This window comes from Trachypithecus francoisi, unplaced genomic scaffold (genome assembly GCF_009764315.1).
Source record: "Trachypithecus francoisi isolate TF-2019V2 unplaced genomic scaffold, Tfra_2.0 Lachesis_group2, whole genome shotgun sequence".
Taxonomy (NCBI): domain Eukaryota; kingdom Metazoa; phylum Chordata; class Mammalia; order Primates; family Cercopithecidae; genus Trachypithecus; species Trachypithecus francoisi.
In genome coordinates this window covers 15,966,041-15,983,198 of record NW_022681465.1, presented here as the reverse complement: position 1 = coordinate 15,983,198, position 17,158 = coordinate 15,966,041, and the positions used below count along the sequence as shown (strand labels likewise).

Genomic DNA, 17,158 nt, shown 5'->3' with positions numbered 1-17,158 from the left:
CCCTCCCTCATCTCTGATGGCTTGCAAGAAGAGGACCTTCCGGTGGTGGCATTGTAGGATGGTGCACCAGGAGGGCCCATAGCTGGTAGGTCAGTGTCCATTTACCTGACACATCCAGGTGCTCCAGATTGGGGCAGAGGGACACCACGTCAAAGACGGCCTCGTTGGAGATATTGTAACAGCCTGAGACTTCCAGTCGCCTCAGTTCGGGGCAGCACTGGGCGATGGTGTACAGCCCTCGGTCTGTGAGCCGCCTGCAGCCACTGACAGTAACGGTTTCCAGCATGAGACACACGTTGGGGGTGTCCTGGCAGAGCCTGCGGGTCAGCACCTTGAGGGCGCGGTCCACGTGGATGGTCTCGCCCGTCAGGCGGATAGTCCTCCAGAGCCGCGGGTCCCAGGCTAGGTTGTACCAGCGGCGGCACACGCGCGCGCAGCGGCACAGCTGGTTGGTGGGCAGGAAGGAGAAGATCTGCACCATGGAGTGGTCTGGGAGCCGGTCTATGCTGGCCTGCTCCTTCTGGGGTCTGGAGGCGAGCCGGATGAGCGGGTGTGTGAGGCGGGTCGGGGGCGGGGAGTGGACCATGGCCACCGTCTCCCCAGTGATGGAGGACGAGGAGGTGGACGAGCCCCTTCCATTCTGAAATCCTGGCAGATTCGGTGGACATATCAGGGCTGGGCTGGGCGTGCTCAGTGTGCGCATGCTCAGGTCGGAGTCTGGCAAAGGACAGAGAACAAAGGGTTAAGGATGACGGCCTCAGCAGAGCCCCAGGGAGGCAGCAAAAGCACGGGTTTCTTTTTTCTTTTCTTTTTTTAAAAGATCTTTTGCCCAGGCTTTAGTGCAATGGCGTGATCTCGGCTCACGGCAACCTCTGCCTCCTGGGTTCAAGCGATTCTCCTGACTCAGCCTCCGGAGTAGCTGGAATTACAGGCATGCGCCATCACGCCCGGCTTTTTTTTTTTTCTTTTTTTTTTCTTTCTATTTTTAGTAGAGACGGGGTTTCACCATGTTGGCCAGGTTGGTCTCAAACTCCTGACCTCAGGTCATCCGCCCACCTTGGCCTACTAAAATGCTGATATTATAGGCGTGAGCCACCGCGCCCGGCCAGCACCGGTTTCTTTCTTAGAGAAAACATTCATGGGGGCAACATTCTCATTCCACAGATGTCCTCCCCGGCCGACTCCTGTCAATGCCATCCCAGAGGACCAAGCACATGCACGAGTCGCCCATTCCAGAAAGCGCCAATTCCCCGTGGTCTACACCAGGAGTAGGCAGACTGCAATGAACAGGGTCAGATATTAAATACTGAGGCTTTGCAGGCCATGGGCTCTGTCCCCCTTGCAACGACAAGCCCTGCCATTGTTGTGCAAAAGCTACCATGAACAATGTGTAAACAAAGGAGAGTGGCTGTTTTAATAAAACCTAATTTATAAAAGCAGACCAGCTGGACCAGTCCCTGTCCAGACCAGGGAACAAATCCCATCAGGTCATAGTTCGACCACTTCCAGTCTACACAAACTGGGATTATGGAAAGGAAACAACTTCAAAGTTTCATTGTTTCTATTCTGGAGAAACCTCATATATTAGATACACAAACTGGTTTACCTCCCTAATTATATTTTGGTTAAACGGGTGATTACGTTGTATTTACAAATGAGGGGAGTGAATTTCAGAAGACAGGAAGACTAGTGAGTCGGCACAGAGGACACCTGCTGCCCTGGCGCACTTCTCCCAGTGTCTGTTCCCCTTTTTGCTGATAACAGTGCCCCAGACTAGGGGAGCCAATGAAAGGCCTCCGCTAGATCAGGCATTACACAGGGCATTTCCAGTCCTTGGGTAACTGAAAACATAGTTATTTTTTCTTCTTATTAACAACCTCCCCTATGCATTTGAATAGTATGAGCCATATTGCATTCCTTGGAACTAGAAAGATCGCTGATAAGGACACAGAAGTTTTAAAATTTGTGAGGAATTAAGAATTCTTTAGAATACCACTTCAAGAAGACTCATTTCCCCTCTCTTTTTCTCAATATACACAGAAGAAGAATTTAGTCTTTCTCTCTAAATACAGTTATATAGTATATATTTTGGATATATATGATATCCAATGTATATTATATATAACCATATACATGGTATTATTAGCATATATATCCAATGTACATATTAGATTCAATATAAATTTTATATCTACATAATATACATTGATATTATATAATATATATTAAATAATATACTTAATACACATTTGATATATACAATATACATTGGATATAGTAATACATTTATACATTGGATATATGTGGTAATAATACAATGTATATTATATATAACTACATACATGGTATTATTACCATATATATCCAATGTATATATGCATTATTAGATTCAATATAATATAAATTTTATATCTACATAATGTACATTGATATATATTATATAAATAATATACTTAATAATACAGATTGGATATTATATACAATATACATTGGATATATGTGGTAATAATACAATGTATATTATATATAACCATATACATGGTATTATTACCATATATATCCAATGTATATATGCATTATTAGATTCAATATAAATTTTATATCTACATAATGTACATTGATATATATTATATAAATAATATACTTAATACACATTTGATATATACAATATACATTGGATATAGTAATACATTTATACATTGGATATATGTGGTAATAATACAATGTATATTATATATAACTACATACATGGTATTATTAGCATATATATCCAATGTACATATTAGATTCAATATAATATAAATTTTATATCTACATAATATACATTGATATTATATAATATATATTAAATAATATACTTAATAATACAGATTGGATATTATATACAATATACATTGGATATATGTGGTAATAATACAATGTATATTATATAACCATATACATGGTATTATTAGCATATATATCCAATGTATATATGCATTATTAGATTCAATATAAATTTTATATCTACATAATGTACATTGATATATATTATATAAATAATATACTTAATACACATTTGATATATACAATATACATTGGATATAGTAATACATTTATACATTGGATATAGTAATACATTTATACATTGGATATAGTAATACATTTATACATTGGATATATATGGTAATAATACCACATCTATGGTTTTATTTAGGAGTAAATGTATTTTCTCTGTTAATATATTTATATATTTTATATATTTTACACACATACATATACCCACACACATGAAGATGCTCCTCAACTTACCATGGGGTTTTTGGGCCATAAGCCCATCATAAATTTAAAATATCCCAGGTTGAAAATGCATTTAAAACATCTAATCTGCCAAACGTCATTGCTTATCCTAGCCTACCTTAAATGTGCTCAGAAGGCTTACAATAGCCTACAGTAACAAAGTCATTTAACACAAAGCCTATTTTATAATGAAGTGTTGAATATCTCATGTGACTTATTGAATACTGTACTGAAGGTAAAAAACAGGATGGTTGAACGGGTACTCGAAGTACAGTTTTTACTGAATGTGTATCACTTTTGTACCATCATAAAGTCTGAAAATTATACTTAAGCCATAGTAAAATCAGGAACTATCTGTATAGGTATGTATCTATATAGATATACATACATATCCACACACAGAGAATTTATCTTCAAAATACATATTTCCTCATCTATAAACTGAGCTGAGCTAAACAATTTCTAAGTCATTTCCAGCTCTAATTATAGTTCTCAAGATTTAAACAAAAGCTCTATGCTTATATGCTTTTGCATATTTCATACCCTGGAAATTAACACTCATACCATCTTCTCAAAGAACTTCCAGCAATAACACACAAGACAAAAATTTCTGAGACCTGAAGTCTCCCCCTGCTTGTAGTTTTCTTACAGATTTCCTTTTTCTATTGCTGCAATTTTTCTCTTCAGTTACTTCTTTATAACCTAACACTGAGAATGGCTTATGTGTGTCCACACTCTGCTCATGGAGCATCTTTGAATTATGTGCTGCCCCAACCTCCCATGTTAGCCAAGTCTTGAAATACAAACACCTTTCCTGAGTGGCTGCAAGTGTCATCTCCTTTAAGAAGTTTTCTTCCTGTCTTTGAGATAGGATCCCTTCCCTTGTGAAGCCCCCACATTTGTGAATTTATCTTTTCCTAATGTGGTTGATTGTATTATTTTTGACATATTAGCATTTCTATTCAATTCAAGACATTTGCGCACCTGCTATATATTTTCCTAATTTTGCATCCCTCCCTGTGTCCCCATATCCTTTGTCATATACTTTGCAGTTCACCTCAGAAAGAGTATATTTCCTTATTCTAGTGACATAGGGCTTGTCCATGTGACTTGCTTTGGCAGAAAATGTTAGAGGAAAGCCATTTGTGCAGTTGGGCTTGACCTCTCAATCTTCTACCATCACAATGAGGAGAACATGCCTCACTAGCCCCTTCCAGGTGTAGTGGCTCATGCCTATAATCCCAGTACTTTGGGAGGCTGAGGCGGGTTGATCACTTGAGGCCAAGAGTTTGAGACCAGCCTGGCCAGAATGGCAAAAACTTGTCTCTACTAAAAATACAAAAATTAGTCAGGTGTGGTGGCACACCTCTATGATCCCAGCTACTCAGGAGGGTGAGGCACGTGAATTTTTGCTTGAACCCAGGAGGCAGAGGTTGGAGGTTGCAGTGAGCTGAAATCACATCACTGCACAGTGAAATTGTAAAATAATAATAATAATGATGAGAGACCCGTGAAGTAGACAGAACTTCCTCCAATCTGTACCTTACAGACAAGCTCAACCAAGGCCAGCTTGGTTCAGCCAATACCCAAATGAACCACAGATGCATAAACAATGTTTTTAAACCACTGAATTTGGGGGTGATTTTTTTACACAGTATTACTGTGGCAACAGATGATGGACCTACCTTCTATGACACTAAAAACTCCTTTGAGACAAGGATTGCATCCTTTCCTTGTTTCTGTCCCGGCAGCACCTGTCATTGTTTATGATATATAGTAGGTGCACAACAAACATCTTGAATTGAATGGAAGCATATGTTAAAAAAAAATTCTAGCTTGGCATGTATTTTTCTATCCCAGGTGGTACACATGCTGCATTTTAAATCATTCATAAGAAATCGTACTTCCCTTTGGTAATCATCTAGAATGAAGAGCAAATCTTTAAGGAAAATCTCAAATATAAAACAATTTTGGACTTCAAAACTGCCATCCAAGTTACCACGGTACCCACCTTCATTATTATGGGTACTCAGAGAATTATCGCGGAAGCCAGTGTTTCTCAGAGGCAGGTGAACAACTTATTTCGGGCCAGGAGGGAAAGACAATCCTAGGCTCTCAGCTCTCACATTTTAGCAGCTGTGAGGGTGCTGAACTCCCTCTGCTGCCTGCCTAGGTTGTATTCATCTGGAAGGAGAAGACACTACCTGCCTAGAGGTGGGCCCTGAGGAATGAAAGATACTTACCTGGTGCGTGGGGGCAGAGGGGAGAGGGTGAAGTGGATTTCTAAAACCCGCCGCTCTTTCATACTCCAAGCACTTAGGAAAGCTGGATGCTGCTTTTACCAGAAGACACACCAAGAGTCTCTGATTCCTTCCTGCTATTCCTACAGCAGGCCAACAACCTCAGAGAACTTTTGAAAAGATGATACAATTTGTCTCAATTAAATAAATAGCACTTGATAATTAAAAAAAAGAATGACAAATAAAAACTACAGAGATGTATACCTAGAAGCTGTCACAAAATATATTTTCTTGATATTTTCCACAAACACATTAAATGTATTTCCAAATTAAAAATATACATATATATATGTATTTACATTTGAAAATAAATTTTATTATGGATAAACTATGCACAGCTTGTCATACAATGTATTTTATCCTTTGATATCAGCAGCTATTTACTGTCACGAGATACTATTATAAAGAGTACCAGAATATGTCTCTATAGCAGGAAAATAAAGCATGGCTTCAAATTCAAAACAAGGACTAATCTGCCTCCCACATAGTATATTTCGTTTACAGAAGAGGATGTAGAAAGACCAAGTGTACTCTTTGTATACAATTCTTTTCTCCTGTGTTTCTTTCAGAAGACTGGTAGCTAAATGGACATTGGCAATAGCTGCTAATTCTTTTGAGAGTAGAAACAGGGACCCTGATGCAGGGGTACCAGCACACACACTCAGAGAGGAGAACATCAGAGGCAAATATTAAGATGACAGAGGTAGAAGAATGCTGTAACCCTCCTCCTGGTCTTATGACGCTGCAATACAAACAGACGCAGAGAGAAAGCTGACTATATTTGAACTTAGATTATGGATTTAGAATATTTTGTAGGTATGAACACTTTCATGCCTGAATATCTATTCCAAGTGAATTTCTACCTATCTGATGCCTTGGGGCAAAACTGTCATTTATCGTAGTAGTAAGGATATGCATTGGGCTAAAATACAGTTTAGCAGTAACACTAAGGGGATATTATTGTTCATTTTAATATATTTTATATTTTTATGTAAATTTATATGAAAATCAGCTGTTTAGACTACATCTTCCTTTACTTTTCCCTTAGGCAAGATGGTGAGATGCATGAGTGGTATTTGGAAGAACACTACAACATTCCAGGAATTATTCTGAACAGGGAAAGTGAGATTTGCAAAAATGCCAAGTGAAATATACATGGCCAAAAGCTTCTATCTGGAATTAAATTAATTGCTGCCTGCTTTGAGCATCCTTAAATTCTGAGAAGACCTTTTGGTAATTGAAAATGGGGATCATGATGAAACTGTAGCATAGTTCCTCGAAATGCCTCCCTTCCCTGCAGCTTCTGTTCTCCGAGGTGGTATCCTTATCACTGAGGAGCAGATATCACCCACAGCATCCTTGGCAAGAAACAATGCAAAGCAGTATACATAAAAAGCTCTTGATCATTTCACTTGAAGATAAGATATTCCCTGAAATATCAGGAAAAAAATGTCCCAATTTTTAAGAGAGCAGTACATTTTCATAACACATAAAAAACTTCCAGAACATACATAGAGCAGGTGGCTTTTTAAAATCCACCAAGACCTCTGGATCCATCTATATTGTGGAAAATGGCAGGATCTCCTCCTTTTTAATGGCAGAATAGTATTTCATATATATAACATATGATGTGTATATATATTAAATATAACAATATTTCATAAATATAAAATAGTTTCTTTACCCATTCATCTATTGATGAACCCTAGGTTGTTTCAGTATCTTGGCTGCTGTGAGCAGTGCTGTAATGAACATGAGAATGCACATATATTTACAAGCTGGTGATTTCATCTCTTTTGGGTATGTGCCCAAAAGAGGGATTGCTGGGACATACGGTATTCTACTTTCAATTTATTTAGAAAGCTCCATACTGTTTTCCATAATGGCCGCAACAATCTAGATTTCAAGGATTCTCTTTTCTTTACACCCTCCGTCACATTTATTATCTTGTCTTTTTGATAATAGATATCCTAACAGATGTGACATGATATTTCACAGTAGTTTTAATTTGCATCTCCCTGATGATTAGTGATATTGAGCACCTTTTCATGTACTTGTTGGCCATTTTCATGACATCTTTAGAAAAATTTCTATTTAAGTCTTTTGTTCATTTTAAATATTGGATTATATGTTTTCTTGCTATTGAGTTGCATGAGTTCTTTATCAATCTTAGATATTAGCCCCTTATCTTCCAGCAGGCAGTCTTTGAGCAAACTTTTTCCCTGGGAACAACTGCATGAATTGATAATGAAATCTGTTAAAGGTGAACTCAATGAGTTACTGTGTATTAGCGCGGATGGGTGGATGGATGAATGGAGATATGGACAGACAAATCTGAAAAGAGAAAAATTATAAAATCTGCAAAGTAAAAGGGATACTGCTGATTAATTTATTTTATTTCTTTCTTTCTTTTATTTATTTATTTATTTATTTATGATGGAGTCTTGCTCTGTCACCCAGGCTGGACTGCAATGGTGCCATCTCAGCTCACTGCAACCTCCACCTCCCCGGTTGAAGTGACTCACCTGCCTCAGTCTCCTGAGTAGCTGGGACTACAGGCACACACCTCCACGCCTGGCTAATCTTTGTATTTTTAGTAGAGAGAGGGTTTCAGCATTTTGGCCAGGCTGGTCTTGAACTCCTGACCTCAAGTCATCTGCCTGCCTCGGCCTCCCAAATTGCTGAGATTACAGGCGTGAGCCACCGTTCCCAGCTAATTTCAAATATAAGACTTGAAAAAGGTAGCAATTATAAAATTGTAAAATTTTATTAAAATTATAAAATTTCCTCTCGAGGAAAGACAGATGAGCACACTAAAAGTGTCATGAAAGTACAATGGGGAATTTAAAGGAGAAATGACTGCATACTTTTGCAATAGGATGTATATTTTGTGGATTGTCTCCTAATAATATCTAGTGTATTTTGTGATTTAACTGTCACTCAATGGTATCAGAAAGCTGAATACAACCAAAAGACACAAAAAGAACCAAAGAGGCTGAGCACAGTGGCTCACGCCTGTAATCCCAGCACTTTGGGCAGCCGAGGCGGATCACCTGAGGTCAGGAGTTTGAGACCAGCCTGGCCAACACAGTGAAACCCCATCTCTACTAAAAATACAGAAATTAGCTGGCATGGTGGCAGGTGCCTGTAATCCCAGCTACTCAGGTGGCTGAGGCAGAAGAATTGCTTGAACCCAGGAGGTGGAGGTTGAAGTGAGCCGAGATTGAGCCACGGCACTCCAGCCTGGGTGGCAGAGTGAGACTCTGTTTCAAAACAAAAAACAAAAAAAAACAGACCCACACTGATGCCTGCAGGAAGATATACAGAGTAGATGGCAAGGAATATACAGCGATAGACATTTGGCATTAAAATTCAGTAAACTGCACTGCTACATACTTTTGCATTACAGATTGATAGGCAAAAGAGACCATTCATTTATTGGATCATTTAATACACATTGTAACTGCTGCCCAAGTGCCCAGTTGGGTCTAGAAAGGGAGGAGTTATTGCATTTAACTAGATTATAAAGCAATTTTTTCTTTTTTTGAGATGGAGTCTCGCTCTGTCATTTAGGCTGGAGTGCAGTGGCATGATCTCGGCTCACTGCAACCTCTGCCTCCTGGGTTCAAGCGATTCTCCTGCCTCAGCCTCTCGAGTAGCTGGGATTACAGGCACCTGCCAGCATGCCCAGCTAATTTTTGTATTTTCAGTAGAGACGGGATTTCACCATGTTGGTCAGGCCGGTCTGGAACTCCTGACCTCGTGATCTGCCCACCTTAGCCTCCCAAAGTCCTCGGACTACAGGCGTGAGCTACCACCCTCGGCCTAAAGCAAATATTTTTACCCCACCTCCTTTCTGCACCACAGTCCCATTAAAGTACCTGCACACCACTGTTCTTACATCTCTAATTTCTTTCTTGAGTCCTTCAGGGTGAGAGAAAAATGGCTCTATGTTGAGAACGCCACCAAATCATGCAAAACCCAGCATGGTAAAGAACAGAAAAGTTTGTGCAAGTCTGAGAAAAAGTCAGTTTTCAGAAGTCAAAGATGAAGACAATAAATATAACGTTTGAATTAAACAATATTTTTAGTGAACTTTTGGATTTTCTCAATATAAATGTAATCTTTGTTTGACACAATGATGATCCTTAACTCAAATATATATATATATAACTGTACTTTTTAATGTTGATATAATCATCTGTTGGCTAAACTAAGAGACAGAGGATTCTTTAAAGATTACGAACTTGTGGTCCCATTAATAATTTAAAATACTTTCAAGTACATAATTTGTGTGGGAACAGTATGCTTTTTATTCTTAAATTACTTTAAATGTGTAAAGAGTACCAAAAGAGTATAGCTGTCTTTTTCTTGGGAAAGAAAATCCTAAAAACTTTCTCATGGCTTCAAAAGTCTTGGAAATTTTATATCGTTAGTAATTACAGTATAGTATCAAAATATTCAAGACATCTCAGACACACATGCTTATTAGACACATTTTCTTTTAACTAGATAGCTGCCTGTTTTGTACAAATTTTTATTTTCAAACCACTGCTGTTTACATTCTAGGAAGTCATATTTACATTACACTCATCTTTCAAAGTCAAAATTTACAAAGCTCCTCTTCATCTCTCCCCTCTGATTACCAAAACTTTTGTGCAAGATGCTTTCTATTATAAGTTGTCTTTTTTCTCAAGAACTCTTACCATAAAAAGCAAGGTTTCTTTTCTTAGCTTAAACTCAAGCTTAAAAAAATATATCAATAAAACCTAGTTAGTGAGAAAAGAACACAATCTAAAATATCATTTTTCTTCGTTTCACTTAAAAATATTTTCTTTTCATGTGGTTCAGATCATCTATACAACCTAGAACCTACTTAAGGCATTAGTTGTGATAAAGTAGAAATGTATGCAGATGTTAATCTTGCATTTCACCTGGAGGGAGTTAGCTTTAGGGCTCAAGAGTTCTTGTTGAGAATATCGTCCAGAAGTTGGTACCCGCAGGATCAGATGATGGCGGAGACTCCTGTCCAAGGACAAAAGACCTGCTCTGTTGGTCACATGGACCAGTCTGATAAGGGTAGCATTGAGGTGAGTGATGTGTGGGAACTTGACGAGGATGGTGGAAGTCATCTATTATCAGTCACACGGGCCAGTCCACTGTCCAGCTCTTTGCTGAGGCACAAACCCCGGTTTTCCAGTGTTGCCCAGTTTCTGAGTCTGATCCGAACTGAGCATGGGTTTTGCTTTTCCTTTAGCTCTTCTAGAAGGGAATATTCATACAGCTAAGGAAACGTTTAAGCCACATTGTTCTAAAATCCATAAATATATCGATGAAATGTACAGACTGCACTTTTGAAATCTATGATACAGTTTGATTTTTGCCTCCAATTTGAGTATCTAGAAAGTATCTCAAGAAATTTCTGTGTGAATAAAGATCAGGTGGCCTCAGAAAGTGTGTGAGTCCTAGATTATAATTCATCAGACTCTTTATGGTTTTATCAAACAACTTCTTAGCACCCTCTTTTTCCTTAAATGGCAGAGGGACTTTATTCTTTTCTTTTTTTCTTTTGAGACAGAGTCTCACCCTGTTACCCAGGTTGGAGTGCAGTGGTGCGATCGCGGCTTATTGCAACTTCTGCCTCCAAGGTTCCAGCGATTCTCCTGCCTCAGCCTCCTGAGTAGCTGGGATTATAGGCCCGCGCCACCACACCCAGCTAATTTTTGTATTTTTTGTAGAGATGGGGTTTCACCATATTGGCCAGGCTGGCTTCGAACTCCTGACCTCCAGTGATCTCCCACGTCAGCCTCCCAACGTGCTGGGATTACAGGCATGAGCCACTGCGTCTGGCCTATACTATTTACTCTTTAATGGAAAGCAGGAAGTTTCATTTTCATCCCTGGGCTAGAGTAGCATTGCTATTAGAGGTCACTTTTTTCATGAGGCAAGGGGTTAATCTCCCATGGTAGAGAATGTTTCTAGAATATCTTTAAACATTTGCTGATCTCCCTTTTCAATGGAAAAAAAAAAAAAAGGCATAAACCTCTGATTTAAAGTCTTTGGCAGGCAGTAGTATTTAAATAGCTCCCTCCCTCCCTCCCTCCCTCCCTTTACTTGCTTTACTTGCTTTCATTTTGTTTTATTCTTGAGACAGGGTCTTACTCTGTCACCCTGGCTGGAGTGCAGTGACATGATCAAAGCTCACTGCAACCTTGAACCCCTGGACTCAAGGGATCCTCCTGCTTCAGCTTCCCGAGTAGCTGGGACTACAGGCACATGCCACCATGCCTGGCTCATTTTTAAAATTTTCTGTAGAGACGAGATCTTGCTATATTGCCCATGTCTTGAACTCCTGGGCTCAAGTGATCTTCCCACCTTAGCCTCCATAAAGTGTTGGGATTATTACAGGTGTGATTTTTTTAAATTTCAAAATCACCATATATTTATGGCAAGCAATACTGGTTTTCCAAGTAAAACTATAATATTCAGCTTTTAAATAATAATTTGTTTACTTTAAAGAATATTAAGTGAATATCAGTTGAAGTGGTGAGCACATATGGAAAAAATCATGAGAGCAGAATGTCAATGTCTTAAGTTTAGAAAACATTGTTGAGGTGGAAAGAGCATGGACAGATAAACCTGGATTCCTAACTCTATTATGTGCAGCTTGTATCATCTGCGGCAAGACACTGAAACTTCATGAGTCACAGATTCCTCTTATGTAAACTGGAAATAAGTCTACCCACTTCACAGAGTATTTAGGCAGAGTCTATGAAAAGTGAGGCCTTAAAACAATTACACGACTTGTATTGAGGACTTCATGGGAAATGCATTCTGGGCCATCCTGCTATAGGGCAATGTTTTTAGGGGTATGTTATTCTGGATTCCCTGGAATAGTCCCATCTTTATAAATTCCTTATTGTTGTCTCAATAAACCTTTGGCTGGAAATGGAAGGAAGATAAAAATAAATTCCATGGTTAGAGCACAACGTACTTACTCTTTGTTAACAAAATATGGCTATTTCATTATTGGTTTAAAAAATATTGTAATTGTGAAAGTCCTTTTTCATAGTTTATTAAATGAAATTTGTTTTTCTCGGACATGGTGAACTGCTTTCTCCTTGAAATTTTTCCTCTGCCTTCTGCAACACTGTCCTCTCTTCTGCTTTTCCTTTCTCCTTCTCAGGTGTCGTTTGCTCACTCTCTTTTGTGGTGTACAACTTACACATTGGTGTTCCCCAAGGGTTGCATTCTTAACTCATCTCTGTATCTGGATCCCTGCTTGATGGGCTTATGGCCCACAAGCCTTCAGCAATTGCCAATAAGCTAATGACTCCCCAAATTCGACTTTCAATCCAGATCATGCTCCTACTATCTCTGCATCTCTCTCAAATATCAAACACACATGTCTAAGTACCTAGGTCAGTGCTCTCTAATATGGTAACCACTAGACACAGGTAGCAACTAGAAATTAAATTTATTGCATTAAGCTGAAAGTTCAGCTCCTCAGGTGTACTAGCCACATTTCAAGGGCTCAGCAGTCACAAAACAGTATTTTACACAGCACAGGCACAGAATGATTCCATCAAACGAGAGAGTTCTATGGACAACTAGTCCTCTCCCCACAAGTGTATTTGATGTATCTCCAATACAGTGTGTACAAGGGTGAACTCATCAACATCCTTTGCAAAACAAACATTCTATATTATCATTAGTGGCATCACCATTCATCGAGTCAGCCTCCCAGGACGGAACCCTAGGAATCATCTTGAATCCTCCCTGACCTTCATCTACCTATATCTAATCAGTCCCCAAGTCCCTCACTCTGAATGAGTGATTTCAGGTCTCTTTCCCTTCTCTCTCTACGGCTCCCACCTCTGCTCAAGAGCTCATCATCTCTCGTCTCCTTTCAACAACTCGTTAACTGAGACTCCTGATTCTGGTCTTCCTTCCCGCCCTCCACCTTACTAATATGGACTCCATCCTACATTCAGGGTTCACTTTCTAAAATATGGACCATTTTCCCTGGCATCAAAACCTTGACGAGCTCATTCATTCTGTTGTGGGTTGCACTGTGTCCCCTGCAAAAGATATGATGAAGTCTTAACCACCCCTGTGTCTGTGAAAGTGACCTGATTTGGAAATACGGTCTATTGATATATTAGGTTAAGATGAGGTCATGCTTGATTAGAGTAGACTCTTCATCCAATATGACTAGTGTCTTCATAAGCAGGCAAGAGAGAGACACAGGGTAGAGACACAGAAAGACTCAGATGCAGAGGGAGATGGCAGTGTGAAGACGGAGGCTGAAACTAGAGTTATACTGCGGCACTCCAGAAACATCTGGGGCTACCAGAAGCTGCAAGAGGCAAGAAAGGATCCTACCCCACATCTCTGTCAACACCTTGGTTTGGGAATTCCAACCTCTAGAACTGTGAGACAATAAATTCTGTTGCTTTACGCCACCTGTTTGCAGTACTTGGTTACAGCAGCCCCAGGAAGCCATACAGCTCTTTCCACACTTCTGTATTGAATGCTTACTATATGCCAGGCATTGTATGGAACACTACCCAGGGAACAAAATCCATTTTTTTAGAGTGTGTATGAGATTCTTCCCCAAAATTTACATCTCAGAGCACATGTTCATATTCTTCCAGCCCTGTTTCTCCAGATTAACTGCTGAATTTTCAGTCATCACTCAAGTTCCTGGTCAGAAGTCAGCTTTTCTGCCAAGCCTTCCCAGATCCAGTAAGGCCGAATTATTAATTGTAGCTACGTTTAGTGTTTCCACTGAATTCAAATATATCTGCATCATAGCCCTTTGCACAGAGTGCCTCTCCATTCAGTAGACTGGGAGCACTTCGAGGCCAGGAGATGCCTCCTTCATCTCTTGAGTCAGTCCAAAGTCTTATTTGGTTTCAACCACCCAGAAGCTCCTCAACTAATGCACCAAGGGGAGAATGTGCTCACTCGCTCCTACAACAAATCACTTTCATTTTCTTTTTGGTTGCAGCTGGAAATATTTATAGGAATTACTTGGAGGAACCAGATGTTTCAGATTGAAGAAGTTGGAACATTTCCGTGATTTATCAACATTTCATTTTTAGGTATTTTGTTTTTGCCCCTCCACTTAATTTAGGCTGAGCTAGTACATACAGGTAGTTCAATAGAATTAATCTATGCAGAAGATATTTAAAAAGACACATGTACACCCAAAAACAATCTCATGCAGCCCACATGACCTAAAGCATCTCAGAGCCAAATGTTTAGTGCTTTTTTCTTCACAATACCTGCTATCATAGACTATCCAGATTCCCTGCTCATTTATTTTTCTCTCTTTCTTTTGTATGTGTGTGTGTGTGTGTGTGTGTGTGTGTGTGTGTGTGTGTGACGGAGTCTCGCTCTGTCGCCCAGGCTGGAAGTGTAGCGGCAAGATCTCAGCTCACTGCAAGCTCCGCCTCCCAGGTTCATGCCATTCTCCTGCCTCAGCCTCCCGAGTAGCTGGAATTACCGGCGCCCGCCACCATGTCTGGCTAGTTTTTTGTATTTTTAGTAGAGATGGGGTTTCGCGGTGTTAGCCAGGATGGTCTTCATCTCCTGACCTCGTGATCTGCCCGCCTCAGCCTCCCAAAGTGCTGGAATTACAGGTGTGAGCCACTGCGCCCGGCCCCCTGCTCAGAAAACTCACAATAAATAAAAATGAGTAACGCTTTTATACTGGCCCAGAATTTTAAGATTTATACCGTTGAAATTTAGTTACCTAAGATGTAACAGAAACTTTTGTTTGTATTCCTGCCCCCACACCCCCTCACCCCCGAACTAAGTCACAGATCAACTGTAATAACTGGAACTGGCTTCTCTTTGACAGTGTGGCAGCCACAGTATTTCTAATTCCCCATCTTCCAGAGAGCTCACAATAGTTTTGCAACGCTTGGGAAAGGAGCCAGCTCTTGTCTTGACAAGAGAAGAAATACATATTTTCATGCAAAGGTTTGCAATCCATAATTTTCAACCTTCGAGTTGCACTTTATATAGCAGCCTTAATTATTTTCTATCTTCCACTGTCAGATAATTCTTTAGTCTCATTTCCCCATGAATAGTTACAAAATCCCAACGTTTGCATCTTTACAATAGATGGTATAGTATTGAATTCAGAGTCTAGTAAAAGGATACTAACACATTTCCAGTTCACCGCAGAAAACAAGCCCCACAGGGAGCAATAGTCTAGCTCACAAATTCAACTTTCGATGAGAAAAAAAGAGAAATCTCCACTAAACTTACGACCATGTAAAAGATCAATAATTAATTAGAATACTTTCATAGCATAGTGAATCCTTGAATTTCCTTAGTCATTTGAAAATACGATCCACTGTTGTTGAAAATCTTTACAACAATTTCTTTTAACATAAAGACTTGTGTAAAACACTGACTATATCCAAGGCACTGTTCTAAGTGCTAAACGAACATAAACTCATAAATATCACATTCCCATTAACATTTTTAAATGCTTGGAAAAACCAGTGACCCGAGGATAGACAGAAACATTTTATTCTTTCTATATTACCAAATATAGACAGAAAGAACAAATATAGACAGAAAGAGACTTAGTACAATTAAACACTGTTTAATTTCTCTGCTAAGGGTCTCTCTGCAGCATGGTGGGCTCTGATTCTAAAGGCCACCTTATACTGACCTGGGATAAATTTTGCATGGGTAGTTCCCTGGGCCTACTACAGTCTAAGTTCATAACCTCTTCTTTAAAGACCCCATAGCCTCGTTCTAGGGCAGGGCTTTTCCAGTGAATGGACCCAACATTAAGTGGCACAAAGAGTGGCATTTCAATGGGTCCCTGAGTGTGGGAGGCAGGACTTTCAAGGCAGAGTAACATGGACCTAATTATAGACTGACCATCTTAGTTTTCAGAACTTGTCATATATATATATTTTTTTATAGAACGTCCCATTTTAACGCAAAGTGAATAATAATGTTCTGGAAATTCAGTTGTGGAGTAGAATTCAAGCAAACTGAAATACTTCTGGAAAATCCTTCTACGTCAACTCCATAAAATAGCTCTATAGAATGGCGACCTATCATAAACTCTGCAAAGCACCCATATCTCAACAGCCTATAATTTCTGAGTCATGCTTCTCTTTAGAAAGATACTTTGAAGTTTATATTTAGTGGCTATATTTCTTAACAGCATTTAGATCAAGTTCGAAAAAAATAAATTTAAATGTAACTAGCAATAACATAGCACCGACCAATGTGTAAAGCTGCCCAATAAAATTTTGCAATATCATTAAAAAAAAAAAAAGTGCTTGAGGTGGAGGTTTGGAACCAGGAGGGAAGGAAGTATATATCTGATACGTTGGTGATGATCTTTATTTAGAATCACTTTTCTAGGCAACCTTTGCTTTTAGTTCCCTTTTAAGCAAATTCAAGGCTTATAACTCAATCATACAATAAACAGAATGGTGGATTCTGGCTCATCATTTATGTTGATATTTTACATACTAGGATGTTGCATATTCAGCATCCTAGTATGGTAACATCCTAGTTGGTTACAGCTCCAGTTCCCT

General features: G+C 39.3%; 1 protein-coding gene across 1 annotated transcript in view; it reads right to left on the bottom strand.

Annotated features, from left to right (window-relative positions):
* The window catches only part of FBXL7 (F-box and leucine rich repeat protein 7), a 429,739-nt gene that overhangs the window by 10,953 nt on the left and 401,628 nt on the right, over positions 1-17,158 (bottom strand). Inside the window, exon 3 of the mRNA XM_033178823.1 lies at positions 106-717. Within this exon, the coding sequence (XP_033034714.1) occupies positions 106-717 (612 nt within the window). The remainder of the gene's footprint in view (positions 1-105; positions 718-17,158) is intronic.